General features: G+C 41.7%; 1 protein-coding gene across 3 annotated transcripts in view; it reads left to right on the forward strand.

Moving 5' to 3' along the window:
- Positions 1-4,396: 4,396 nt before the first annotated feature.
- nphs1 (NPHS1 adhesion molecule, nephrin) overlaps positions 4,397-27,648 on the forward strand; it is a 56,983-nt gene continuing 33,731 nt past the window's right edge. The window contains exons 1-5 of one of the 3 annotated variants that reach the window (XM_020620100.1): positions 4,397-4,534; positions 8,622-8,838; positions 9,122-9,211; positions 23,936-23,996; positions 27,123-27,216. In XM_020620100.1, coding sequence (XP_020475756.1) covers positions 27,153-27,216 — 64 coding nt within the window. In that variant the 5' untranslated portion in view covers positions 4,397-4,534; positions 8,622-8,838; positions 9,122-9,211; positions 23,936-23,996; positions 27,123-27,152. The remainder of the gene's footprint in view (positions 4,535-8,621; positions 8,839-9,121; positions 9,212-23,935; positions 23,997-27,122; positions 27,217-27,648) is intronic. The other 2 variants (XM_020620101.1, XM_020620102.1) reach the window with 2 other exon arrangements.

Consider the following 27,648-nt stretch of genomic DNA (forward strand, 5'->3'; position numbering starts at 1 on the left):
AGATAGGACACGTGGTAGAGAGGAACAAGTTCCAGACCCCCATTGGTTTGTAGCAGAATGCCTTTGGCAAGTGATAAAATCAGACAAAAAAGAAGGATAAATCTGCTACAAAGCATCGTTTGCTCTGTCCTTATCCTCATATCACCGCGGGACTGACCACATGTACTGATGAGACAAAGCGTGCACAAATGAAGCTATGACCATGTCAGCATGTGTTCATCACAGGGAGGGTACAAGTGAAAAGAGGAGCATCTGGATAAAAGAGAAAGAAGTACCTCGTATCTAAATTTATATCTGTATTTTCGACAGATCCTTGTTGTGGTATAACTGTGGGGGGTTTAATGAGAATGGTCTTGATGTGTATTGCTTTTTTCTTACATTTTAAATGTGCCAGGAAACTTCAAAATGTACTTACTATAAGTTTAGTTTATGTGTAATTTTGTGTAATACATTGTTGAGGCACAATAAAACATGACATGCCAGCCATGTAATCTACTTTTTGTTACAAAATTGACAAATATATAAGAAAAATACATAAGAAATGGATGCGTTGTAAAAACATTAAAAGCCCCAAATGCACATGTAGCCTTTTTATTTAAAGCTGAAATACCTGACTTATTTTCAGTGGTAGTATGGGCCCAATTAAACTACAGGCTACAGATTGGGGCTAGCTGTTCTTTTATAGGAGCCAATTAAATTAACTCTGAAACTAAGCACTAATTTTCATGATTCAAAAGTCATCTACTGTAAGAAGCTATGAAGTAGGAAAATGTGTACTTTTATCAGCATTGTTTGAGCAATTTATGGTCACATTCAAAAGAAGCATGTGTATGAAATGCATACATTACACACCCTTATGTACGTAGGTTAAATGCCTGACATACTAATACCTACACAGCCTACAGATTGCATAGCATTTTACAAACATAAGAGTGAAGGAATTGTTACAAGCCACCTTCTGCCCAGGTTCATTGACAGAGTCAACAGGTCTTTTTAAACATCCAACCCTGCATAATTGTAACGAGGCTAAATAACCGGTAGTCTACATGTATTCTTATGGCACAACCTTTGACACCTCCACTCACCACCGGCCAATAGGACGTCACTCACGTGTCAGTGTAGACCTGGCGTCAGTAATTCAAAATAAATAACTTTAAAGTGATAATACCTATATCGAATGTCGGATGTATGGGAGGTATTCGGCGTTATTACAATGAAAACAACGTTATCAGCGGCTTTTCAGTCGACAAGTACTTCTCCAAGTCAACTCTCAAGCACTTTAAAGTGAGTGACTGTGTATCTTAATGCCTATTTAATTTTATTTTATTTTATTTTATATCTGCATGGGGTTCGGCTGTCCATGTCGGTACAAATGCACTCGTTACTGGGATGTTTACTTGGGTTAATGGGATGACAACTCGTTTCCTTATCTGTCCGGCCTTGAAAACGTAGAGAGCAGCACTGGAAAACAAACAAATTTTCCCGGTTGTTTATTTAAATAGGCCATTGTTAACGTTGTTGTTTGTGAGGCAACAGTGTGACTGGCTTCACGGTTCTGTTTTGTTTTTCCAGCTGCCCTTTTCACAGTGTTAGGACAAGTGACAACGCCGAACTATTTGACACTTAACAAGTGGTATTTGAATGAGTTGCCAGCCTGTCCTCCTTCCTCTGGGTTGACAGCAGGGTGCAGTACCGGCTGTGGCCACACACGGTGGCTGGCGTTTGCGGCTGCAACCCAAGGGGGCGCCGTTTTACCGTTCTGTGGAAACGGAGAAACTGTAAAGTCATGTCAATCGCAACGCAATAAGCTGTGCCTGTAGGGACCGAAAATTATTATTCTTTATTTAAGATGCACTGGGTACCTATTTTGAATGGCGAGGAGTTGAGGGAAAATATCACTGTGTTTTGTCAGGGGTTAAGGGGTCCAAGCTACTACAGGGGAATTGCTTTTTGATTTCAGAAGCTCATTGCAAGAACCAGGAAAATATGATTATGAGGTTTAGGAAAGTTAATATATTAGTAGTATAAATATGTATTATTTCTAGCAATAAAACCTGAAGTTAGCTGCTCATATAAATGACAAGCTACATAAATACTACATTTGGATAGTTATGGCAGTCAAGTTTAGTGAACTAAAATATTCACCCATCAATTCATCATGGAAGATCACATAAGTAATGACTCCTGTAATACAGTTCTAGTCTGCATATAGGCCTTTTAAATCATTTTTATAAAGTGTGAAGGGATAAGTAAATTTCACCAACTGCATCATTCATGCAGGTCTGCTAAAGTGTGGTGAACAAGACATCAAACTTATGATGCTTTGCCATTTTATTGTACTCCGAATCCCTTTGTACCTCTTGCTGCCATATAGGGTGACCACTTGAAGATTTCAGCTTAAGCTACATTTAATCAGTATTTTGGATATTGCTGCTGATTTTGTTTCCAGCTACAGGGCCCACTGGGAATCAGCTTCCAGTCAGAAGCTCTTAGCAGCTTTGAGCTCAGTCACTGAGCAAAGCAGAGCAAAATGCAAGACCAGTATTTATTCATGTATTGTATTCAGTAGTTAGAGGAAAAGGCCTAATATAGCATATCAAGGAACATTGCTGTATATATTTTCTTAATTTCTTTCTAAAATAATGAAAAAAATCATTAATGACACATCCAGATAGGTACGTGGGACTTCCATCTCAAAATGTTTGATGCTTTATTTTTAAAATGCAACTTTTGGCATTTTGCTACAAGCCAAATTGTCTTTGCGAATACAGTGACCCTGTTGCTCAAAATAATCCACAGACCATGTTATTGACAGTTGATGTTCTACTGCATGGAGATTACCAGCTGGTAGAGAGTAGCTCTCCAGCTGTTCACAGTGGGGTCTCTGCATTGTCATAGGTGTGGCATTTTTTAAAGAGATGTTACTGGTGAGAATTTTAATTTTCCTTCATGCTTTGAGCACCGCAGACTGATTGCCAACAATTGCACTGTACTGGGGAGATCTACAGGAAGTGTGGATGGAAGAGGAAAAGATTGTTGTCATGTCGAGAGCTGCAGTGTCTCTCTGCTTCTGTGTTTATGTGGGTAACGGTAACAAAGGATATTCCCATTGACGTCGCCTTTATTTAGATTCTGAAGAATGAGAAGGAGGTTAAAGTGAACATTTCCGCTGGAGTGTCAGTCTTGGGGAATACAAAGCTCATTCACAGCAGACGGAGAGCCATGAGTATTTCCATTTCACAGAGAAAAGTGTGCATTAGGATAGTATTCCTGAAGTGGTTCACATGGATCTGTCTGATAAAATGCTGCCAGTTCTATCAGCGTTCCAAATGTGGCATGCCTTGAATTGTGGCATATTTTGATGCTTTTCCTCTTCTTTCTTTGGCTCTTATGGTGTTTATACTAACTGATCTATAAGAATAAAAAACAAGATTTTTACAGTAAATGTGACATTATGCTAGCTTATCTGTTATATCTCATTCAAACCTCTCTTAGTTCTATAGTTTCTCTGCTTGCATTTCCTGACATCTCTTTTAATTGTTGGGGTGGAGGGGACAGTATTTGAACAGCTTTTGATAAAAGAAAAGATGTGTTTTTGATTTGCTGTGGCTTTTCAAGCACCACTGGCTTTTTTACCATGGAGATCTTATTTGTTGACCGGTTGGTGGATTCAAGACCCAAAGCCAACACACCCAGGAACGCCACACCTGTACATAATGACATGGCTGTACAAGTAGCCAAGAATACATACAGTATACCACAAGATAAGCAATACAAAGCAATCAGCTATTTCACTGGGTCAACTTTTCTTGTGAAACAAATGGTGTATAGCTGTGTTCACTGTCATCTCTGGCCAAGTTTCCCATTTTTGACTACAGGACTTGCTGGCATTGTTGGCTTCTCAGTAGGATGGCCATAATTTTGTGTGTTTGTGTGTAGATTTGTGTGTCTGAACTGTCTGTTTGCTTGTGCCCATGTCTGTGCATTGGTTGTGTGCATGTGTTTGGCAGTGATCTTGATCACGATGGAAATATGTGTTGGCTTAACTGACTCACTGGCAAGATCTAAATGAGAACAAATAAAAAAGGAGGCCAGGAATAGAAGTTGTGGATGAATGGCCACTGAGAAGAAGATAAAAGGTTTAGATAAAGGCAGTGAAAGCCAATTCTCTGTGTGTTTGTCAACCCTCTGATGTTACAGGTATGATTATTTAATCCATTCACTTTGTGCAGCCGGCAGTTGCTAACACATCACCCCCTGGCTTCTCCCTCTGTGTTTGTGTGTGTGTGTGTGTGTGTGTGTGTGTGTTTGTGTGTTTCCTCCGTCGTCTCTGTTTCCTCCAGCCTGAGTAAATGTCAGAGCAAGCTGCCGCTCTTGAGGCAAGGGTGGAGAAGAAAGGAACTTTTATGCCTCTGAGCCCCCACTACTGTCCTCATCCACCCCCCTCATCCGTGTGCATTGTAGCCCAGCCCTGAGCCATGTGGCCAAACTCCCAGGCTTCACAGAGACCAGAGAAGAGGGCTGCAGTTGCTAAGTAGGTGATGAGAGATTTCAGAAAGTCAGAAAATGAAAATAAGACATAGTCAAAATATTGTCAGGAGCTCTATAGCACATTGCTGTTTGATATACTTTATACATTAATTGAATAAAAGGAAAAAACATAGCATGCTCTTAAAGTCTGCAAAAAAATCTTGTCAATAACATTTCTTATAATAGGAAAAAAAAAACTTCACAAGAATTACCAGCAAGGCAAGGAAAAGGCTCTATTAGATTTTCCGGTATACTTCTTGACTTGGAGCCATTGTATTTGGTTTCAATTTATACCAGCAGGAGACTGTCTGATACCTTTCTTCTCTGGTAATGGCTTTCTTCTGCAAGCTGACTTGTCACCTCTAACAAGAAGTGTACCTTATGGGATTTCAGTGGTTATAAGGAGTAGTCGTAGGAGCCTGGCCAAAGGTTGTCACTCATATCTAGAGTAAAGACTTTTTTTGTGAGAGCACAATTGGTTGTGGCACTAAGTTGAGCTGCTGAAATGACAGCATTTAGCTATTACCATCCCCAAGGGAGAGTTAGGAGATTGTTGGAGAGACAAAAATTGAGAGAAGGAGAGTGTGGTGGTGGTCAGAAGCGAGCAGCCATCTGGTCTTAGGTGAGGGACCATATTTAACACTGGCAGAAACCCAATATTGTGTCTTGGGTGCATCCAGGTTTCCTTCTGTAAGTCTGTTTTGTTTTTTTCTTCTAAAATTTTACTCTAAATATGTTTGCACTCAATATTCGCTATTTTTCATTTTTGGAGCATCCACAAGAAAATGCACACACCCTATTCTTTATCTTGGTTGTCAGCTGCAGCTTTTCTCCACTAAGGCTGCGTTCAGACTGAGTTTGGTAAATGGTCTTATACTTGTATAGCGCCTCTCTATGCTTTTACAGCACACTCAAAGCGCTTTCACATTATTCGGCCATTCACCCATTCGCACTCCCAAATTCACACACCGGTGACATCACCGGGAGGTTCAGTGTCTTGCTCAAGGACACCTTGACATGTTGACTGGACAAGCCGGGAATTGAACCGTTAATCCTCCGGTTAGGAAACGACCTGCTCTACCTCCTGAGCCACAGCCACCCACCTCACATCTGCTCAATTCCTTTGAATTTGACTGACATATGGAAAACTGCATCCACCGCAGCCAGTACCAGCAACCCTGTGCGGCAAAAAGTTGGGTCTGGTTTATCTTTCACCATACCAGACGGTGACATCATGTGTCGGCACTGATAGAGAGAAAACATTGTTTAACATCCAGTGCTACTGAAAATGCATGGCATATCCTTATGGTGTGCTGTGCCCAAAATTCAACAGTGAATAGCAGTCAATGCTCATGTTAACAAGGTAAACAAATGAGTCCTTTTCCTGTAGGCATCCACGTTCCAATCGTTCCCTGTACATGATTGGCCGATGCAGCACCTTTGCCGGATGATGTGACCATCCAGTGCCGTGAAAGTTGAGCCAGATCCAACTTTTTCTTTGCGCAGGGCTTCATTGTTTTGCCGGAGCCCCATGTGGTGCCAGTGCTGGCTGCGGTGAACGCAGTCCCACATAGAAATGAATGGGGACAGCTGCGTTTTTCACACCTTTGAACCTCATTTTGAACACAGCCTTAGGCTCTATCTATTGAGAGGAAAGCTTGCAACCCTTCTCCTTCACCTTTGCCATGCTTACAGCTAAGCTCGTTCACGTTTTGTCATTGTGTGTGCTTGTATAACGGAAAAATGTCGTGGATGCAGAGCTTCAATATTCAATATGTACAGAAATGCATGGGTCTAGATGAGTGCAGCATTTGCATGTTAATGTGATTAGTCATGTGCTAGATTTGGTACACAGAAGGGCTGTTTGGCCAGTAATCAGCCAGTAATTAGACATAAGTAATCCATGTATGTTTTATGTACATGAAGATGAGAAGGTACTGGCTTGTCGTGTGAGCCGTTGCAGGTGTGTCTGACTGGATTTTCATATTAGATGCCCTGTTTTTGGTCATCTTAATCATATTTAGATTTTTGAAGGTGTGCCTACTTTTGCGAGCATGTGGGCCTACTGTATGTGTGTCTGTATGGACTGTGTGTATGCATAATAGTGTTTTCTGCTTGGCTGGTTGTGCCAGTGCGCGCCTGTGTTCAGTCTGCACACTGCACATGACCCCTGCTCTGCTGGGAGGGCCGTGTCTTTCATGTCCTCTGTTCAGTTCTCCTTCAAATCTGGGTCAAAAGATAAAAGATAACCCCCATACACTATGACACACACACACACCATTCTCTCTGAAAAATGACTTCCTCGAGATTTGAGTGGTAACAGTGTGGCATTCTGGAGGACACTGAAGCAGACAACTAAAATTCACCTTATGTAGCAACAGACACACTATCCTAAATCTAGATCCTGCCACCCCTCTCTATTAACAACACTTATTCATTGCACCATTTACTTATCCAGTCCGTTCCTACCTTCCTTCCTCTGTCTCCCTCAGTTTGTTTCAGTACATCTCACTACTGACTTTGCATAGACTAGATGAGAATGCTGGATTTCCAAGTCGGCAGCAAGTCGATTAGGAATGCATTGTGGCTCAGCGTCTCTGGCATCTTTGTGTCTGTCTCTATATTTCTTTCTTACTGTTTCTCTAGTAGACTTCCCTTCTCTCCCTCTCTAAGTCTCTCCAACACTGCTGATGCTCTGGACCAGCTTTAGCCCTCAGAGGAGAAACTCTGTGTATGTCATTTTGTGTGCAGGCATTCTTGGGTATGAGTGTGTGCAGTTAGGGAAGACAGTCCTTGCCAAAGAACAGCGTGAAAATCCGGTCCCCTGCGTTTCTGAGCAGTGGCTGTCACTGAGGTCTTTTCTTTTGCTAGTTAAAAAAAAAAACAGACTGAGGGGAAGTAGGGAATTGTTCCTGCACTGGGACACCCTGCCTTCCTCATAACTTTAGCCCTGTGGGCCTCGGGCTTGGAGAAGGGCAGTGTGTGTGGAGGATGTTAAGACCTACTGACTGTAGATAAAGACTGCAGACCTCCTACTAGCAGCTGGACACAACCATCTGGTAGGTCTACTTGCAGTGCCTTGTGTCCATGCAGACCCCTGCTGTACATAAATACACAGCTTCCTTAGAAATCTATGCAGGGCTAGGGGGGACCCTGTCGGATTGATGGAAAAGTCTCCTTGGCGCACTATGTCTGCAGTCACTTTTTAAAAATTATTTAACACAGAGACCATCTCCATCAATCCAAGCAGTATGTGCATTATTTCTCTACCACCTCCTTGTCTCCATTCTGCCCATCTAGAGCAGCACATTGTTCCTGGACCATTCCTTGTTAGTGGAAAAGGAGTGTAACTTAAGTGTCATTGTCTGAACAGTCCTCAATAGCTGACAAGGATCTGTAATGACGTGGATGTCTCTGTCAGCCAGCATGTTACAGTGGGCAGTATAGGTGAAGGCAACTGTATGCCCCTTGCACTGGCTGATGTGCACATCAGTGTGTGCATCCAAAATACACCATTGCAGCTTCCATGCCAAACAATGTGGTCTGAATTTATTTCAGCTCTATGCAACTTCTCTGCATGTGGTCTATGCAACAGTTTTTTTTTTGTTTGTGCAACAATCTTTTGTGTTATATAATGGCCAAAATTGTGCAGATATGTACATTTCAAGATTGCACACAAGCTTGATTAATGAAACATCACCAAACTCAGAAAAGAATTGCCTCTACACAATCCTGCTAGAACAGGAACATATCTTTTGCTTCTACAATGCCCAGTACCACCCTCATTATGATTATTAATTCCACATTTTTCAATTATAAACCAGCTGCATGAGTGACTTGTCATTGATAGGCTCTATTTTACATGCTGTCCCATCTGGTATAGTGTCATGTTAAACAGGAAGCTACACCTTAACTTTCCAGTACTGTATTCTGCATATTGTGTGACAGCAACTATGAAAAACACTGCTCTTAATAGTGATAGGTAGTGAAAGATAGTGTGCAGGCTAGTGGAACAGCTGAGACATTGAGGGAGGACAGTGGATAGAAGTAGAGATTTTAACCCATTTGGTTTCTTCTATCCAATGACTCAGGTGCTGATCTCCTTCTATCTTTACCAGCACAACCATGAGTGGTGAGACACGGAGCTATCCTGGGAAATTACCCTGCCGACAGACGGCACATTGAGACTTCGTTAGCACAGTCACCCGACCTAGTGCCTCTCCAGCCTGATCGAACAGAGCAGCTCTCCATGACAGAGTAAATAAAGCAGAATCGCAGGGATGATGAAGAAAGTTTTTTTTTTTCCAAGTGAGTCAATTGCTGCAAATCCTTGAATGCCCATGCGGATTTGTGTGTTCATGTATTTGCACCTATGATTGTGTGCAAATGGAAGTTTGTGTTTCTCTCTGTTATAATTATATATGTTTATATAGTGGATGTATGTGCATTTATAATCCCATATTAACATAGTCCATATAATAGACTTCTGTGTTTGTAATCATGCAAATATTTGTGTTTGTTTGTGTGTGTGTGTGTGTGTGTGTGTGCCTTTCTGTCTATCTGTTTGTGTGTGTTTCTTTATGCACTTCAGGCATTGAAGAATGTCTATGCTGAGGAGAAAGAAGCAGCAGAGGAGAGGTGTAAGTAAGAGACTGCAAGTAAACAACCTGCAGTAGCTACAGTAAGTGTCAGTCTCTCTGTCTCCCTACCTTCCTCCTTTACTTTCACTCCTGCATTTAAACAAATATACACAGAAATTGTGCTCATTCAGCACATTTATGGGCTTTGTATCTCTACTGCTTAGCTTTTTGTGCCTAAATTGATAATTGAACTGACTATCACCATGTAATCAATTAGGGTGTGCCTCCCCCTCTCTGAATCAAACAGTTAATTGGTTTGTGCCACAGAGAGGCTGAGATTGAGAACAGACAGGTGCAGAAGGGACAGTTGGATTGCTACAGATGGACTTTCAGACCTATTTGCATTGTGTCTGCCTTTAAGTCCTTGATTGCTTTTCTGGTTCAGAAATTGCTTGGGTGCGAGCAGCACACAGGTTGGAATTGGACCTTAGTGACGAATCCTGCCTGTTTTAGTGCAGAGTGCAGGAATGGATACAGAGCAGGCACAGTGGGTTATCTCTCCACTTTAATCACAGTCTTTCAGACAGATGCATGCGGGTTTCTCTTCCATTAAACACCCTTTGTTACTTTCTATCCAATGTCCGGAAAAATTCTTTGCCACCTGCAGTCAGCACTGCTTTGTTTGAGCACACAGAGAGCAAAGCATTTCAAGTCCAAACAACCCTGCAGTATTGATCCACCCCACACCTTATTCCATTTTGTCCTCTAAAACATGCCTTTTCACTCATTTGACTTCTATTCAAAGCTATCCAGAGAGACCTGTGTCAATGGGGAAGCTTGACTTCATTCCATAGCTCTGGGCACCCCCTGGGAGCTAACTATAGGCAGCTAGACCATGGCAGGCAGGGGGCTAATAGGGCGGATAGGAATGGATAAAAGAAGAGGGGCAAAAAAAAGTTTGAAGACCAGGATACTGCCATCTGCTTTTGTGGTGATGAGCATCAAAGCCTGAAGGAGCCCTGTTGGGTCTCTCTTTCAGATGGCTGTCCTACATATGGGCTTCATATTTTACCAGGACAGACAGTCAGCAAGGCCCACTGGGCCACAGCCGAGGTCGCTATTCTGTCTCCCTGCATGGTTTCCAGCCTTTGAGATGAGCAGCAAGATTACTTTTATTTCTCCTGAGAAACGTGGCTAATAAATGACCAGGCTTGACCCAAAGGATTTGGACCTGCACCCCCGCATCACTAAATGAAGCTGTGGAAGAAGAGGGGCTTTGGGGCTGTGTTGCTGTTAAGAAAAATGTTAGAGAAATGGGTCAGTGCATGGCCGCAACGACAGGCTCCCAGGGTGATTAATTATTGAAGTAACTAATACTACATTTGCCTGGCATTGGTCCACATTGGGGGCACTATAGCGATAATCAGCTCTGTTGCATCTTTTATATCTATCTACCCTTACATCTCCCCCATCTTCCTGTTAATTTCCACTTTTTATGTTATTTTGCCTTTGTAGAGTTCTGTTTTCCTCCTCTGTCTTTCCCTCTTGACAAACACAGACCTCATTATCTAATTATGCCTTTTCACCCATTCTCCTTATCTGTTGCTCCTTCCGCTGCCTCCTTCAGCCTGTTCTCGTTTCCCCTTGTCAGTAGCATAGCCTCTGTCTTTGAGGAAGACTGGTGGGGAGGGGGGTACGTGTGCTTCTTGATGAAAAATTTGAAGGCCAGACACATATAATATCAGCGCTGATGGAAACCAGCCACTCTTGTCTAACTCTGCTTCTCCTTTGCTTTTTGCTATACCTTGCCTGCCTCAAGGTAGCATATGGCATTCTCTCAGACTGCTGGACTCACTGGCCTCCCACACAACAGTGTGCATCCATCTCTCCCTCACTCACAGCTCCTTTATGGGCTCTCCAACAGTTATTTTCTTTCGTACCCCTCTCCCCTGATACTTTGCAGAGCCTCCACATTCTATTTCACAGAGCCACACTTCAGTGACGTTCACTGCAGAGATGGCTCAGGTCTGGCAGTTGGTAAGAGGAGGGCAGTGGAGTCTGGAAGGCACAGTCATTAGTTAAATATTAGCCAGGCTGTGCTCTATTCCCTTGACATCTAGGGGAGGGGTGCAAGAGTCATACCCTTCTAAAACAATGGGCCATAAGGGGATGGCTTTGTGCCCTTGTGTCTATGTATATGCGCACTCACACAAACTCAAACAGATGGTGTTATATATATATGGTGTTATATATCTTTTACATTGGGCATAGTGCATCATACCTCTTGAGAGATGTGTTAACCTTATGAAGGTACAAGCAGAAGGTGGGACAACAATGAAGGTGGTGTGTCAACAACATCAGACAGTGCCTGATCAGTTGTACAAAGGAAAATATGACCAGTTGTGTGTTTTGCTTGCAGATGTATATAAGTCTTCAGGTGAGAACAAAAAAAGTTAGTTCCCACAATAAAACTGAGCAAATGTTTGCACATAGTGAAAGTTGTGTAAGAATGTATATGCTGTGCACTTTCTGTACTTTCAGTGTGGAGCCAAATGCAGTAATAGTTTGTTTTTGCCCAGTAAAAGTCACAGTCAAGTAGGTAATGAATATCCTGTTAGGAGTTACGCTTTGGAGTTACTGAATTACAGTTGGGCACTTGTTTTATCTTTCAGAGTTTGTAATTCTGTGTAGGCCATAAGGAACAACATCATCATAGAAATGATCACTCTGAATGGAAAAAAGTTGTAAAGATGAAGAGGACTTTTGTGTAGAGTTTGTTTCGCCTCTGGATGAAGACATTCTGTTTGGTGATTATAATGAGAACACTGTGGATGCCATGTCAGTCAGGGTTTGAGGTCTTGCCTGCAGGGATGCTTTGTCCATGTGTTAACTCTGTATGTTTGTGTCTCTCTGAGGCATGGTGTATGGTGTGTGGGAGCCACAAGATGCTTGCATGTGGTGCACAGAATTCATGCTGTTTGTGTGGTGAAGGGTGTGTGGAATTCATGCTGTGAGCCTTGGAGATCATCTCTGCTCTGCCCAGGAAGCCTCTGGTCAGAAAACAGCTATCTCAGCACACTCCTTTTCTTCTCATTTGTTCCTCTCACTTCCTCCTCCTATCCTCTTTTTGCTTCCCCTCTCAATATCGTCTTCACTTTAAATGTGAAAGGACGATTTGACAGGTGAAAAGAACACTAAGTGAACCACAAGCTTGAAAATAATGGTACAATTCTTAATATGATGCACAGTATAACATGACAATATCTTAATAGTTGCACTGCCATTATAAAGAAGTTCAAATTATTGTTGTCCCTTTGTGGAAAAGGTAGATCAGCCTTAAGTTACAAACCCCCATTCCAGTAGGATTTCCATTTCAGCTGCTCTTTTATTTATGTGCTGTAACTTCCATATAATGTCCATCATGTGGCACTCCAGTCTTTATGAAACTTAAAGCAGATGGGGTTGAATTGGCAATGGTCTGATTCTGTTATGGTTTAGTCCCCCTCACCAGGAGGGTGAGGGAGGACTGAGGTTGGTCTCAAGTTTGCCGACCCAGGTGCTAGTACAAAAAAGGTGGTTTATTGGAATAAATACAACAAAGTGACAACATAACAGGGTCTATAATACTTACAACCAGGGAAGGGCAGTGATGACTAAGGAGACCAGGACGAACAGGTAAACACACAAACTAACGGCAGGAAACAGGGTAAGTATTGTCCATTACATGTCGCAAAGATCCGGCGACGAATCAGAAATATGTAGTGCAGTGTAAAGTAGCGTAGCGCGTAGGTAGTGTGGTAGAGTCAAGCCAAAACGCACAGTGTCTGTCAGCGTAGCATTCTACCCACATGTACTGTATGTTACGCGGTACATAGTTAATGTTCCGGCGAAGACGGAGCGTCTGCCAGAGGTATAAGTAAGGAGAAGGTAATCATCAGGATGCACCCCAGCTGTGCGCTTCAAAAAACCAGTCGCTAATTACTGGAATGCAACACAGCTGAGGTGCAGAGCCCACAGGATAGAGAGAGCAGAGGAGAGAAAGACAGAGGAGAGGCAGCGGCCGCCGAGCGGCCCTGACAGATTCGTAACTTAGTAATCCAAAACCAATGCTTTCTTTTTTTGCTGCACCAAAGAAATCACCTCATGTCTTTTTAATTTTGGTGCTTGAGGTTGGGTATTTGAGCTGGTGACAAAAAAGGCAGCTTACATAGGCCAGCTTCAGAGCCAAAGTGAGCAATAAATAAACTTATGAATGTACAACCCACAGCACACCCATCTTGCTGGGTGGAACCTGACACTATACTATAGCTACAGCACCATTAGACTGACTAAAAACACATCATCTAGGTCCTGCAAACCTTGACCTATCCACATTACGATAGATATCTGTAAACTTCAGATTCCATTGCCCCACCCATAGTGTATATTCAGCTTTGCTTTTTATCATCCCCTAGAATCCCCGGCAGAGTGAACTGGGCAGGCACAGGTGCGAGCAATTAGTTGGACTGAGTAATGTACTCGTCTGCTCTCAACGTTTTGCTCTCCTGGGTCCCAGACGGGGTCCATTGGGCAGGCAACAGTGCAATTAGTTCAATTTGGTAGCGTCGATTCATCTAACAGCAGCCCCTGATGCATGTTCTCACTACAGTACAATAAAACACAGCACTACGAAATACGCCTAATCCTCGCTTTGGTACAGACGTTCTTCATAGCATTAACCTAATCCACAGTGTCCAAATATTATAGGATGGTAATGTATTTGTGGTAATTGTCTTAAAATAATTGTGTTCCAAAGGGTTAATAAAAATCCCAGGATTCTCACACTTATTACATCAATATTGCGGCATGTCTGTTTGGGAGTCTGCGATATCCCAGGCCTGACTGTGATGATTTACGCATATAGTATTTATGCCAAAGAGGCTGTGCACAGTTACTCTGTTCACAGTAACTGAGGTGCAATCCCTTGCCCATATGGTGTATATTTGCCATGCACACATGCTCACTCAGTAAAATCTCCATACACACATGATCACAGCCCTTTAATCAATTAGTCTTTGGATTGCAAGGGAGTGTCAGCTGGTAGCACTCGGGAACCCCTTCATTTCCTCTCGCACTCATAGGCAGATCACACTAAATCTCCAGCCCTGCCCCGAATATCTCCTGACACCCTTTTTTCTAGATGCTATCTATGTGCAATATGTAAATTGGTCTTACTTCTGCTGACAACAAAATAAAAATAAAATAAACAGATCAAGCAGAGTAAGCACAACACTTGTAATACACACAGTTGATATTGTTTATTGAGATGGTGTGTAAAAATCTGCATATTTTTTGCCATGCTTGGTCCCTTAACATGCATATACCTCTGCTTGTGGTTACAGCTGTCTGTAAATAGACCCTAACCACCCACCCAGCACACCCCCTCTCACCACTTTGCAAGATCAGGAATGGATAAACACATTCAGCCTGTAATGTTCGTTACCCTTTGCACAGTTTATGCGGTCTCCACACTCATTTAAATAACCTTGATTATTTTATTTCAATGTGTAGTTGAAAGAAGTGGGAGAGAAGAGAGAGAGACAGGTTACAAAGGTACAGTGATGCAGTGTTCCTCGGCACTTTTAATTTCTGTGGATTATAACAATGTATGCATTCTGGCATATTTATTATTATATGAAGTCTGTTTGTTTTAATAAGGTTTATAATGAATGGCATTATTAGATCGCTGGATTCAGGAATGTGCACAGGCAGAACAGTACCGACTGGCCCATACAGGTTTTCCACCCTGTTTTCTTTAAGGGGGTGTGTTGGGGAGTGAGGGGTCTCAGGACCGATTCACAGTCTAATTAAAAGAGTCCAACCATCCATGTTTGGCTAGTCATACGTTTGGTGCTGGAGGAAACCATTGAACGTCCGTGTTTGTTTTTCTTCACACAATCTTCAAACTTCGTAGAGTTGTGCTTCAGCAGTTCACAGCAGCATCACAAAAGCCACAAGAAAAACATTAATCAGATATTATTCATTCTAGAAATTGTTTTTGTCCATTTCAGCCTCAAAGGAATTCACACTCCCTGTTTAGAAACCTGTCGAGCTGTAATCTTTAATGGGAAAATAAGACTTTTAATCAAATTATTTAGTTGAATCCACTAAAGATATTCAGTGTACTCTATCTTTACCTTTAAATCAGGTCAGACTGATAGTTTTTTAGAATTGCAAACACTGTTCAGCAACTTTAATCATCTTATCCTCTTTTGTTTTTACTGGTTTCTCACACTTTTGCAATTAAGCAAGAATTTCTTTTGAAGTTGATTGCCCCCTTCTCTCTCATTGCTTTTGTCTGTAGTTATTTAAATGAGAGCATAGCGACCTGGCATACCACCCTGCATTGTGCCTGCTGAGTTCATGCTATTGCTATAGAGCATAAACAAAGACTGTTTAATTAGGTGCCTTGCACTTTATTAATCCTTAACTCATACTTAACACACATGCGTACACGCACACACACCAGCGTCCCTCCTGAATACAAACAGCATTGCCTGCGTTATGGTCTTAACTTATTAAATAATGAGGCTCTTACTCAGCTTGAACAAAGAATAGTTAAACTGCAGCGAGGACCAACTTGTGTGTGTGCATGCTTTTGAGTTTGTGTGCATATGTTTAGGTCTTTGGATGCTGACAAGGGGGAAGAGCTTGTTATGAAACGTGCTTTGTTTGCCAAAAACAGCAGATCTTTGTTATTCCGACAAAAAGACCAGTTTTCAAAGAAAAGAGAAAATACGCAACATTTAAAATCTTAAACTAGTGAAACCACCTCCATCTTTAAACATAAGCAGGCACATGTGCTGACATATTTTGTCTTAAGTGCTTAGTTTTCTCCAACTTAGTCTCATCCTTTGTCCCTTTGACAACTTTGGCCCGGTAGACTCTTTAGGCTGGTCACCATGGAGACCCCCCCTTCAAGTGGCGTGGGAGTGGTGCGGGTCAAGGGAGGTCAAGGGACTGTTTTGGCAAACAGAGCATGCTTCATTAGGCCTTTTGGCTTCGGGTTCATTAAAACTGCAGGAGAGGACATTCCAGGAGACTCTATTAACCGAGCAGTCAAGGCAACAGATTTCAAGCATCTTGTGTTAAACTGCCCCCCGATGCAACCACAAAGGCACACGTGCACACATACACATAACATACTTGTACACACAAAACAAGTGTAGACTTCATACACACATGCACAAACACACTTTGAATCACATGCACATGTTCACAGCTCCTTACATCTTCTGCGGCACTGCTGCCACATTCTTCCCTGCGCCCTCCCTCACACAATAGCCTCCATCTGTTGGCCTGTTCAACTTTCCCTCGCAGTCCTCTGGGTTTTGTGAATATGCAAGTGGAGGGGAACCATGGTCACCCTACCATTACCCCTATGACACATAAAGATTAAGTTGTATGAGCGGGAATGAAGTGATAGAAGGCACAGGGAAAGACTAAAAGATAGGCACATGCTCTGCAAGCCACTTGCGGGTCATAATTTTATTCTTATTATTCAAGTGGAGGACATGCCAGACAATGTAGCTAACAAGATTTCAAGAATCAGATTTATCCTTTCTCTCTCTTTCTCTAATGGGTTGTTGTTTCCTTCCCTGATATGTGTGAAAGATGTGCTTTGGTTTAGCTTCTCTTGTACTGTATTTGTGTAGTCTGTTGTCCTTACAGGTCTTTGTCTGGAGGAGAGGTTGTGTGATGCCTTGTTCAGATTCCACAGATTTCTGTCTGATATGATGGTCACTGTGTGGGATTACATGATTATAAAGTCATAAATTCTTGGATAAGGGATATGACAGACTACATGTTGGTACCGGACAGATCAGGGCCTGCCATTGTTCACAACTTGGAGGTGCCAAGGGCCAGGAGAATGAAAACACTAAGCAGTGTTTATGGTGTGTGTGATACTGGCTGCTTGTGTTCAGAAAAGCAGTTAAAAAAAAAAAGACCTTGGACCCATCTGTGGGTCGCGCAAAGAGGGCAGCAGCCTGTGTTGTCTATCCTTCACAGAGAACTTGAAGTAGCAGTTAAAAATCTGTGTTTATGGATCAGTCCAATATACCAAAAGTGTTGTGAACGGAAGAGTGATTTCTGTTCCCATTGGTCAGTGTTGGCCACATTTACGAGCTAAAATGGTTGTTTGCCGTTTGTCTGTTCTGATGCCCTACGATAATCGGTTCGAGCTATTATTGGTCTTGCATCCTGTAGTCAGAACTGGGCATGACTCAGGTCTGTTGGAGGCACTTGGAAGTTGCTCATTCACCTGGTTCATGTTCTTTATATTCATGTATGTTTACAATATCCAATTGTATCATTCTGATTGTCCATATTGTAATGTTCATCTATTCTGTAAACATGACATCTATTGCATGTCTGCCCATCCTGGAATAATTATCCTCTGCTCTTCCTGAGGTTTCATCCTTTTCTTTTTTGTTAAAAGGTTTTTTGGGGAGTTTTCCCTCATCCAATTCAAGGATTAATAACCGAGGGAGTCGTATGCCGTACAGATTGCAAAGCCCTTGGAAGCAAATTTGTGATTAGTGATATTAGGCTCTATAAATAAAATTTGACTTGAAGTACATGAAAACACTTTGGTTAGATCAAAATGTGAGCTATAGCACTTCAGAGGGAGCCTGTCAGATCAGTGCTTATAGCTGCTGGTATAACTGGATTATCCTTGTGGTTTGCTTGGCAAGCCTTATCATAGGCTCTACGGTTGGTCAGTTCAAACTGGGCAGACTACAGTTTGCAGAGAAGAGGTTTAGCCTTCTTTGGAGCTCTGATATGTTAATTAAAGTGGATTTTCTGAAAATGGGATGGGCAGGATAGCAAGCTCCACCTCAACAAAGCCATAAGCCCATCTGTTGGCAAAGGTATATTTAGGCCTGATTTTTTGTTAATGTCTGTGTGCTCTTCTACTTCTGTCCCTATGAGAACCGGTTTGAGCCTTTTAGAATGAAGGCATATTTGAGAGGTGAGGTCATTTTGGCCTGTAATTAGTTTAGCACGAGCTCATATGTAAAAGGTATAAGGGTACACACAATTCCTGGAACTGTTCAAAATGGTATGGTAAGATTTGACACAAGACATTTGCCATATAACAAAAAGAAATAATGAAAAATATATACTTCATTAAAAAGTATAATATCTGAAATTTTTGAATTAATGTGTTGTGGGGCCACAATCAAAATAATTTTTTGATTGTTGCCCCACAACTGCATACAGTATCTGCATTGTGCTTATGGTCGATAAGTAATGTGTATAGGTTAATTTACAATAGCCTACAATAGACTGCTAAACTGCAACAACAGTGTTGGATAGCCTGCCTTAACAGTAGCTTTGACTTGGTTGGCAGGTTGAGATGACAAAACTCTTCCAGCAAGCATCCGCACTCAGTAATTATCAGAAGTAAGGAAAACTGAATTTGAATGACTGAATCACTCCTTTGAGAACTACAGTACCAGACCTCCTTCCATTAAAAAAAAAAAAAAAAAAAATTCTCCCAAGGTGAAAATTGCAAAATTGTCACCTCTCTGGTAATATTAATGCTGTAAGAAAGAGGTAAGGAGGAACCTTATGGGTGAGTGGCTCACTGTGGTGAGAGTTAGAGTGAAAGTTTGCTAAAAAGAAAAAAAAAATGTCAGTAGAGATTCTTTCATAGAAGATGTAGAAGTACAGAGGTGTGTGTGTGTGTGTATGTGTGTGTGGGGGGGTACATTTACATGTGTGCACGGGCCCTGTGTGTGGGTGTATTTGTGCATAGAGGAACAGAAATGATCTAACACAAAGTTTTTGTTATTAAAGTGGTCTTTTATTTCTTAATAGCTTTTGTTAAAGGCTTGCTTTGGATCCATTCGATATTTTTTTTCTCCTGTCTTGTGTTTTTGCCCCCATTTTCAGCCCGCCCAGATTTAGCTCAGTTTCATCCTCTAATCTCTCTGTTATGTTAGTGATACTGGGAGAACAGCCTGGGCTGTGTGGCTCAGCCCCACCTGTCAAAGAGTATAGCATCTCTCACCAGGATCAGCTTATTGCCTGAGCTCTGTGTATCTTTATATTGAATTGCTTGTGATAGGAGCCTCTGATGTTGGTTGTGTGTATGTGAGTGTGTGGGTTTATTTGCGCAAGCGTGTGTGTGTGCGTTGTCTCTGTATGCGTATGAGGTGGCTTTGAATAAGTGAATGATCCACACAGGAGTAGATACAACTATTGTCTTTTCTGGCCTCAAATTTCAATATTTTCCCTTTATGTCTCTTCGGCCCTCTCTTCCCCACGTACCACCACGTGCTCTGCTTTGCTCTCCCTTTGTTCATTGCCACAGTGTGGTAATAGATGGGGCGGTGGAGACAGTGAACGTTAAAGTTTGTGGGCCATGGATGGACAGCTTGGCATGAATATCAGTGGCACAGTGTAAGTGCTGGGAATTGGATGAGCGAGAGCAAAGAGGCGTCAGCACTTTCCCTTCCATGTATTTTTACTCAGCCAGATTGAGTCTTATTATCTGACCCTTCTCCTCTTCCCTCAGTGACCTAATAATATTGTTTCAGCAATCCTGTCCAGCCTCTGACCCCAAGATTTCACACAGGAATTTGGTGGATGAAGAGTTCCACTTTCCTGAAGAAGTCTGCTGCTTTGGCTTTTTGCTTCTTCCCTGGCCCTGGTGTGATCATATGCAGTAGCAGCAACTTATGAATATTCATTTATACTATTGATCTAAATGTTACTGCAATTAAATTGGCATTGTTTAGCCATCAGTTATATCCTTTATCTAATGATGTTTACTAGTCTGATAGGGATTTTATCTACTATAGACCCAGCCACTTTTTCTCAGTAAACCTCATGTTGTACTTAGACAAAGATTTGTATAAAACCTCATCAAGATCTCATTTGATTGGTCAACAATGTTTATTATTAACAGTGGAATCAAAGTTGCAAATCAGTGAATTAACATGGTTATGTAGGAGCTTGTTAAGCGGCTGAGGTAAACGGGAGAGATTTGGGAAATAATCCCTTCCCAATCTGGACACCACAGCTGGTTGTCTCAAGCGTCTCCATCCATCCTGACATAGACACACAGCTCTGAACTTAACATTGCTGCCAACATGCATAGGGGCACAGTGATGTGGGTTGAAGGGGAACAGCAAAGAGTGTGTCAGTGTGTTTAATTGGGTTTTTCCAAATCCATCTTAACCTCGATACATGTCCTTCCACAGGGCTCCAGATTGTGAGTGATCAGTCGCATTTTGCGACCAAATTTATTTAAGGTGCAACTGATTGTTTTCAAAGGTCACACTGGGTGTGACAGCAAAATAAACAGGTTATGCACGTAAAATTGCTCTCACTGTGGAAATGGTGGGCAGATGTAACAGTCTCTGCAATGCGGTCATTGCAACATTTATCTGCAGGTCCGTCACTCGCCCCTTAATAACGCTGATTTCTGATGAGAATACATGAAGACTATTTTTGTCCAATACATTTCTGCTGTCAGTCAGCCTAGTGAAGGCCATACTGTCCTCCTGCTGACAGACAACTGTTCTGACGAGAGACGCTGCCCAGAGGTCAGAGTTGGTGTGGACCGAAAGGATCAAACACATGAGCTTCGCGCATGCATGACATACATCTCGTGAAGTCCCAGTTTGAAGTTAGTAGTGGCTGAAACCCACCATCAAGTCCTTCTTTAAGTAGTAGGCTTCTAGTACCTTTCCCCAAAAATGAGCTAGCGCGAGTGAGAGAGCTAAACTGTGCATGAACCAACACAGATGTCGCCAAAGAGCAGAAATTCTTCTTCAGAAGAAAAACTGGCTACAAATAAATCACGCACACAGACGGCAGAGAATGCAAATGTGGGACATAAAAAGAGGTGGAAACTTACTGAAGAAGTGGTTTTCCTATTTGTGTTCTAAGTCTCTGAATTTTATTATAAGTATAGGCTATGCACATTGGATGGTAGGGTTATTTAAAATAATTTGGAAAAATACAGATTTTTTTTCCATTACATTGTAAAACAGAGGTGGTGTCACCAAATCTGGCACAGGTGCCACCATCGGAGAGACCTGGCAACACTGGTACCACTTCTTTATGTTAGTCACTTGGTCCACATGCCACCTAGAGACAGCAACTTGAGTATCTCTTCTCACAATCAGCAGTGAGACAAGGTTCATGCCCCTGCTCGCTCTTCATCATTACAGCAGACTTTTAAGAAAGTGCTGCTATTTTATTGATGCCTGTAATAGTTGTTACTGGTTTCTGGTGATGCATACACTCAGTTTGCAGCTGCTGGTTAGATCTCCTCCTCCTAATGTGGTCAACAGGGAGCCAGATTGACTGGAGGAAGAAAAAAAACCATGTTGACCTTGTCTACAGATTTAGAACACAGAAGCATCACTGATATGGCAGCTGTACTGCAGCAGGCAACAGAAGCTGCGGCTCCAATCAGATCATCAGGTCAGATGGCTGTAGCTAATGCCAAGGCTTAGAGTGTGGATGTAATACTCTTCAGCTTAATGCACAAAGACAATTTTCCAGGGCTTTTTTGGAGCCGTCAGAAGTCTTGAACCATTTTTCATTAAACTAACCGTTTCTTAAGAGCTGGGAAGTGAACTAGTTAAATCCTCTTCTCGGTGTGGATCTCTTATTAGGGTGCCTGTCTAAACTGCTAGCTACTGACTCCAAGCTGTTACACTCGTTTTATAATTAAGCTTTTTCTTTCGTTGTGACAAATGACAGAATCTGATCTGCCACATTTCTTATCCAGATGTTTAAGCATACCCGTTACACCATGCACCCTCCACACAAGTACTGTACACACCCACAGGCATTCAGAGGAACTCAAACACAAAAATATCACATATCTCACTCCTGCTCTACTTTTCTGAATCAGTCTCCCTGACATGTCCCTGTCTTAGCCTCTTCCACACATTGTCTTACTTTTCATCTTAGTGATTATTTCTTGCTTTGATTAATCCTCCTCCTTGTTTTCCATGCTGCACTGGTCTGAGTCAGTAGACTTCCTGTTTTCAAAATAACTCTTCATGTCAGCCTTCCTTCCTCCCATCTTCCTTCTTCCCCTGCTCCTCCTGTGTCTTCTATTCATCACTCCAACGCCCATTTTACAGTATCTTTCTGTCTCCTTCCTCCATCCGTTCCTCTCCCTCCATTACCTTGCTCATTCAAGTCCCCTTCATTGCACCCTCTGCCTGTCCAACCTTCTGACATGAATACTTTTTACCCTCTTACTGTATTCCCCTCCTCTTCCCTGCATTCCCCCTCTCACCATTCATCTTCAGGTCCTCTGTCCATCCCCCCCTCACCTCCCCCCACCTCTCTGTCAGGCCCCAGCTCTCTTCCTCTTCTTCCTTCGTCTGGCAGTAGAACGGCTCCACTCTTGCTGACGGTGCTGTTTGTACGAACTGAGTGCTGAGCTTCACAGCCCCCTCGCCTCCCATTGCTCCCCCTTCCACCTCTCCCCCTCATCCTCCACCGCTCTCCCTCCTTTTCTCTTGCCTCCCACCTACATACTCCTCCAGGCGATGGAATTAACCTTCCAGCCCTGGGCTGCTGGGCTTAATGGCTGTCTGTGGGGCCAGTTCTGACTATACAGCCCAGCACATCTGGGCCGCACACACACATTCGCACTGCCTGTATGCACGCGCCACACTACACAGAACAGACACTGGACACTGGCAGTTTTCAGTATGCACAACATAAGGTAACAGTCCTTGAATTGTGCCAGTGTGAGGGTGTGTGTCATTATCATCCTTTCTTTATTGCCTGCTGTGCAAATGTGGGAGTTTCTTAGCACTATTCTCACAGACAGTGATTGGTTTATCATTACTGCATGGCTGACCCATAGGGGAAGAACAGATGCAGCAGTATAACTGCATTTTATGTTTCCTGAGCAAATAGCTTGTGCATATTGTCAACAGAGAGCCACTGCACAAGTGTGAACTAGCAGCAGATCAAATGAAAAATACATATATGTGGAAAATAAACATAGCCTTTGTGTTGTCCTACTCCAAGAGCTTTTGCTGTGTTCCACCAGGGAAATGTTGGTATTCTCCAGCTACCATTCAGTTGGAAGTATATAACTGAGAAAAGGCAGTAGAAAGTCATTTTCAGAAAGCATGAAATAGTCCAGTGTTGAAAGTCAGTGCTTGGCCCTGTCTCTATCTCCATTTTTGCAGCAGAACAAGTCACCCCTGGGGTATTCACTATAGAAGATACAATTATGTGGATCCTCTGTTCCATTCTTTATGTATGAGCATAAATGTTACAAACTAGCAACTGTGAAGACATCCATGTTGCATCTGTATTTTTGAGGGCTGCTCTGCTCCTTCCAACCCAGTAGAATGAAATGCTAAATAATGAGATCCATGAATCCGCCCCATTAAGACAGGATAGAAGGAACTACAGGCATGTTCCTCCACTCTTATTATTGGCTCACAGCAACTTTCTCTGACTTTTATAGTTATTTCTTCAATTCTACTGAAACAAGAGGTCCTACAACTTTTTAAATGGCCAGTTTGTTCCTGTGTAACCTTACAATTCTTTAAATCCCCAGGGCAGCAGTGAAATTGTTATAGTTTTGTGACCTTTATTTTCTTCATGTGACCCCCTTTATAACCACCGCCAACACTTCTCATACACACACCTTTCTTCCTTCTTCAGTCTCTGCTACTGCCTCTCTCCCTCTCTTTATCTATTTGCCTCTGTCTGAGACTAAGGAGTGAGAGAAGGGGGAGTCCCACTGGCATTCTTTAACATCTCCGTTGCTCACTTGTGTTCAGAGAGCCATCTGTAGATCAGGAAGACAAAAAGACGCTCCCGAGCCTTGGCGTCACTCATCAGGTAAGCAGAGCTCTCTTTCTCTCATGCAAATCCGCTCACCTATTCAAAGATTCTTGGCGTTTTCTTAAGCAGGAGGTACACCCTGTGTGTGTGTGTGTGCGTCTGCCTCTCTCTTTCTGTGCCTCTCTCTCTCTCTCTCTAGGCAGGTGAATGTACTTGAGTTGGGAGAGGTTGAAAGAAGGTTTTGCCTCTTGGAATCTCAACTTTTTCCTGTGGAGAGCAGATATATGATTGTGTATTGAAAAGTAGTCCAATAAACTTGAATACTTTGCGCTGAAGGGGGTGGTGACATAACACACAGACGGCCAACTTTGGTTTCTTTGAGTACCTTGAAGTTGTACCAGACAAATATATTATCAAGATGCTGCCAAACTGCTGGACCAAGCTGATATGATTTAGCCTGTCTCTACACGAGGTGTGTTCTGTCTGCCTTTAGCACATGTCCAGCCAGGTCCTAATCAGACTGATTAAAGAAGGCCATGTTTTCATGTAAAATTAAAGGATTCAGATGTGATTAGATTCTGTTGATAATCTAATCTGCAGCTTTTAGAAATTCTCTTTATCTGCAGTTCAGTTTTAAAGCAGTAACAGTTCAGAACACCGCTTTTATAATTTATGTAATTGGACCCTTAGGCAACTGGTGAGATTGGTAAGAGGTTAGTTGGATATTAAGATGTAAGACCACATCTGAATTGCACGGCTGCATGGAGATTGAAACTTCATTTTCTGTACATTGATAGGTTTCATGAGGTTTCACATTAAATTGGTCTAGGACTGAGTGTATTGAGCCATTTGCTGATGTTATGAAAGACACCATTAAAAGCCTACCTTTCAGGAGGTCACGCTGAATGGTTGAGCTACCTTTAATGCCCTTGTGGGGAGACTGGCAGCCTTGTCTCTGAAAGTGAATCAAATTTCAAATCAGACTTTCTAATTTGCATTTGTAAGAAAATGGTGAAGAACAAGGTGAAAAAAAGTGTGGCAATGAGCACTGCTGTAGTAAAATATGACTCTTTTTTTTTAAATTTGAAGACAAATTGCCATTCAGTCCAGTATTTATCTGATGTTGAGCGGCTGTTAAATGACACAGTATCACACTTATTCCACAAATGCTACACCATCCCAGGTTTTTCATGCCAAAAAATGAAACCCATCTAAATCACCATTCTTCTTACTGGCTTTATTTTTAAAGCAATTGAGGCAGTTGTTTGAATAGCTAATGGGAATGTGGGGAGGTCAGGTAGGCTGTGTCTGCTTTCATTATGAGTCCTAAAGAAAGTGGTGTCTCATGAGACCAACGGCAACCTTTCTGTGTTGGCCAAACACTTCTCTTCTTTTCAGGGAATACGTGCTGTTTGAGCTCAGAATCTCAAGTTATGGCTTTTTTCATTGTACAGTAAACAAATGAAAGAAATCTAGTTACTACCAAAAAAAAAACCTGTAAAATACAACACATATGAGAGCAAAAGTTTAATTTTAGGTGGGAAATAATGACCATGTTTATGTTTACATACGCAAGGCATTAAAAGACACGGATGATAAGAGGATGGGCACTTTTAACCTCAGAAAGGAATTTCTATTCATTGAAGAAGGAAGTAATTGCCCTTGTATGCTCAAAGAGTATACTGGGGGCTCTGAAATACACAAATGTTTTGAGAGCGAAAAAATAATTGAGTGTGAGTTAATTCTTATCAAAGCCTGTTGGAGTGCAACTAATCGACTGAGGGGAGATGTGTCAAAGAGCTATTGCCGTCAATTCATTTTGTCTGTTCAGATGAGAAAATATTTAGTTTTCAATTAAGTAAACCAGTATTATTTGTTCCACTCCTGCAGCAGATAAATTGAAGTGATTACAAACTGACTTAAAATGCGCAGAGGGCTCTTCCTGGTCAAATAAGGAAGACAACCGAATGCAGTGGGCATAGAACCACAGTACGGCCTAAAGTCTTAATTCCAAACAGTTCCTTTCCCAACATTAGCAACAGTAGCATGCCATGATCCTGACAGTGGATCATACTTATGCATTGATGGGAAATTACCTGTAAAAACCATATACACAGTTGCAATTTATATTTTTTCAAATGTTCTAATGCATTTCCTGTTTTCCATGTAGCCACCAGTTTCCATTCAATTAAATAGAGGTTTAAAATGTTGCAAAAATGTGAAATGTTGTTCAGAAAGATGTCTTTTTGCCCTGTTTTAAGGCATACAAGCTCTTAGCCACAGCTTGTTACTCTCATGTATAACATCCACTTGAATCACAGCGATAATCCTTCTTTAACCAGTAAAACTGAGATTTGCTGACCATTTCAGCCCTGTACTGTCATTTTAAAACATTCACCCAAATTAAGGTTTTTCCTGAATCCTCATAAACAATTCCAATTATGCATAATCAAAAATATTCTGGTTCTGTCCAGGATAGAATATAATTTTAATCAGTTTCTCAGCTATGCCTGTGGTGACAGGAAATCGTTTTCAATAATACAATAGCAATAATAATATAATAGGTTTGAATAATAACATTCATGCTCAACTTGCATTAAAAGCAAAAGATGATGTCATTTCCTGTCGCCATCTTTGCTTAACTGAGAAAAAACCTTTACCCAAGAAGCTGATTAAAATGATATATTTCTTGCACTGGATTGGATTATTTTTGATTCTGCATCATTAGATGAATCTTTGAGGATTCAGGAAAAATCTTCAGAATTTGGATGAGCGTTATGATGCAACAGTATGGGGTTAAAATGTTTGGCAAGTTTCAATTTAATAGGCTAATTGAAGATTATCTCTATGACTCCAGTGTATATATTACATGAGAGTCACAAGCTGGGGCTAGCAAGTGATGTACATGACCAGCCAAAGATTTAGACACTTTCCTATTCAGTGGGAAAGTGTGTCCAAACCTTTGGTACATACGCTCCCTCATCTGATTCTGAAAGAGAATCTAAAAGAAGCCATAGAACAACAGCTGATGGTAAAATTAAACGATAAAAAAATCAAGTGTACAGTTTTAAGTTCTAATACAAATACGTCTCTAAAGCATATTCCTACATTACTGATATTGTAGGGGTGTGGAGTCTATGTCTCTGTATATGTCATGTCTTTTTTTTCCCATGACTGTTCCAGGATTCCTTAAGGTCAGTTGTCAGCGGCAAAATGGACTTCTTGTCAGCGTGGATTGTGTCTCCTTCAGGACTACCCTTTCTCTGGCTCATCTGGGGTAAGAGAATCAAATGTCACCGTAGGGCTATCATTATAGTATCTGTGGCCTTTTCAAGTACCATCCGTGTTCAGGCCATTCAGCTGAGCATTGGGAACTTTGACTTTAGTGAAGCTTTAACTGTATTCTCACTGTAACCTAATAGCCCCTGCAGGTTTATGTGTATTATTTGCCCTCGAGTAACACAGGTTTACAGTGATGCATATATTATAAATGTAAGTCATTTAAACTAACCTGGTTTATCACATTATTATTTTTTATTTTGAAAAAATCTTGTTTAAGAGGTTTACTGCTGTATTAATGGGCTTAATCAGAAATTTATTTATATCCCTCTTTTCACTTTAGTTTTTTCAGCATCTGAGCAAATCAGACATCAGTGGCAAAATCAAGGTGATGAGCAGGACCAAATATCATTATTACAAACAAAACTGA

The sequence above is a fragment of the Monopterus albus genome, unplaced genomic scaffold (assembly GCF_001952655.1).
Source record: "Monopterus albus unplaced genomic scaffold, M_albus_1.0 scaffold232.1, whole genome shotgun sequence".
NCBI classification, from domain to species: Eukaryota; Metazoa; Chordata; class Actinopteri; order Synbranchiformes; family Synbranchidae; genus Monopterus; species Monopterus albus.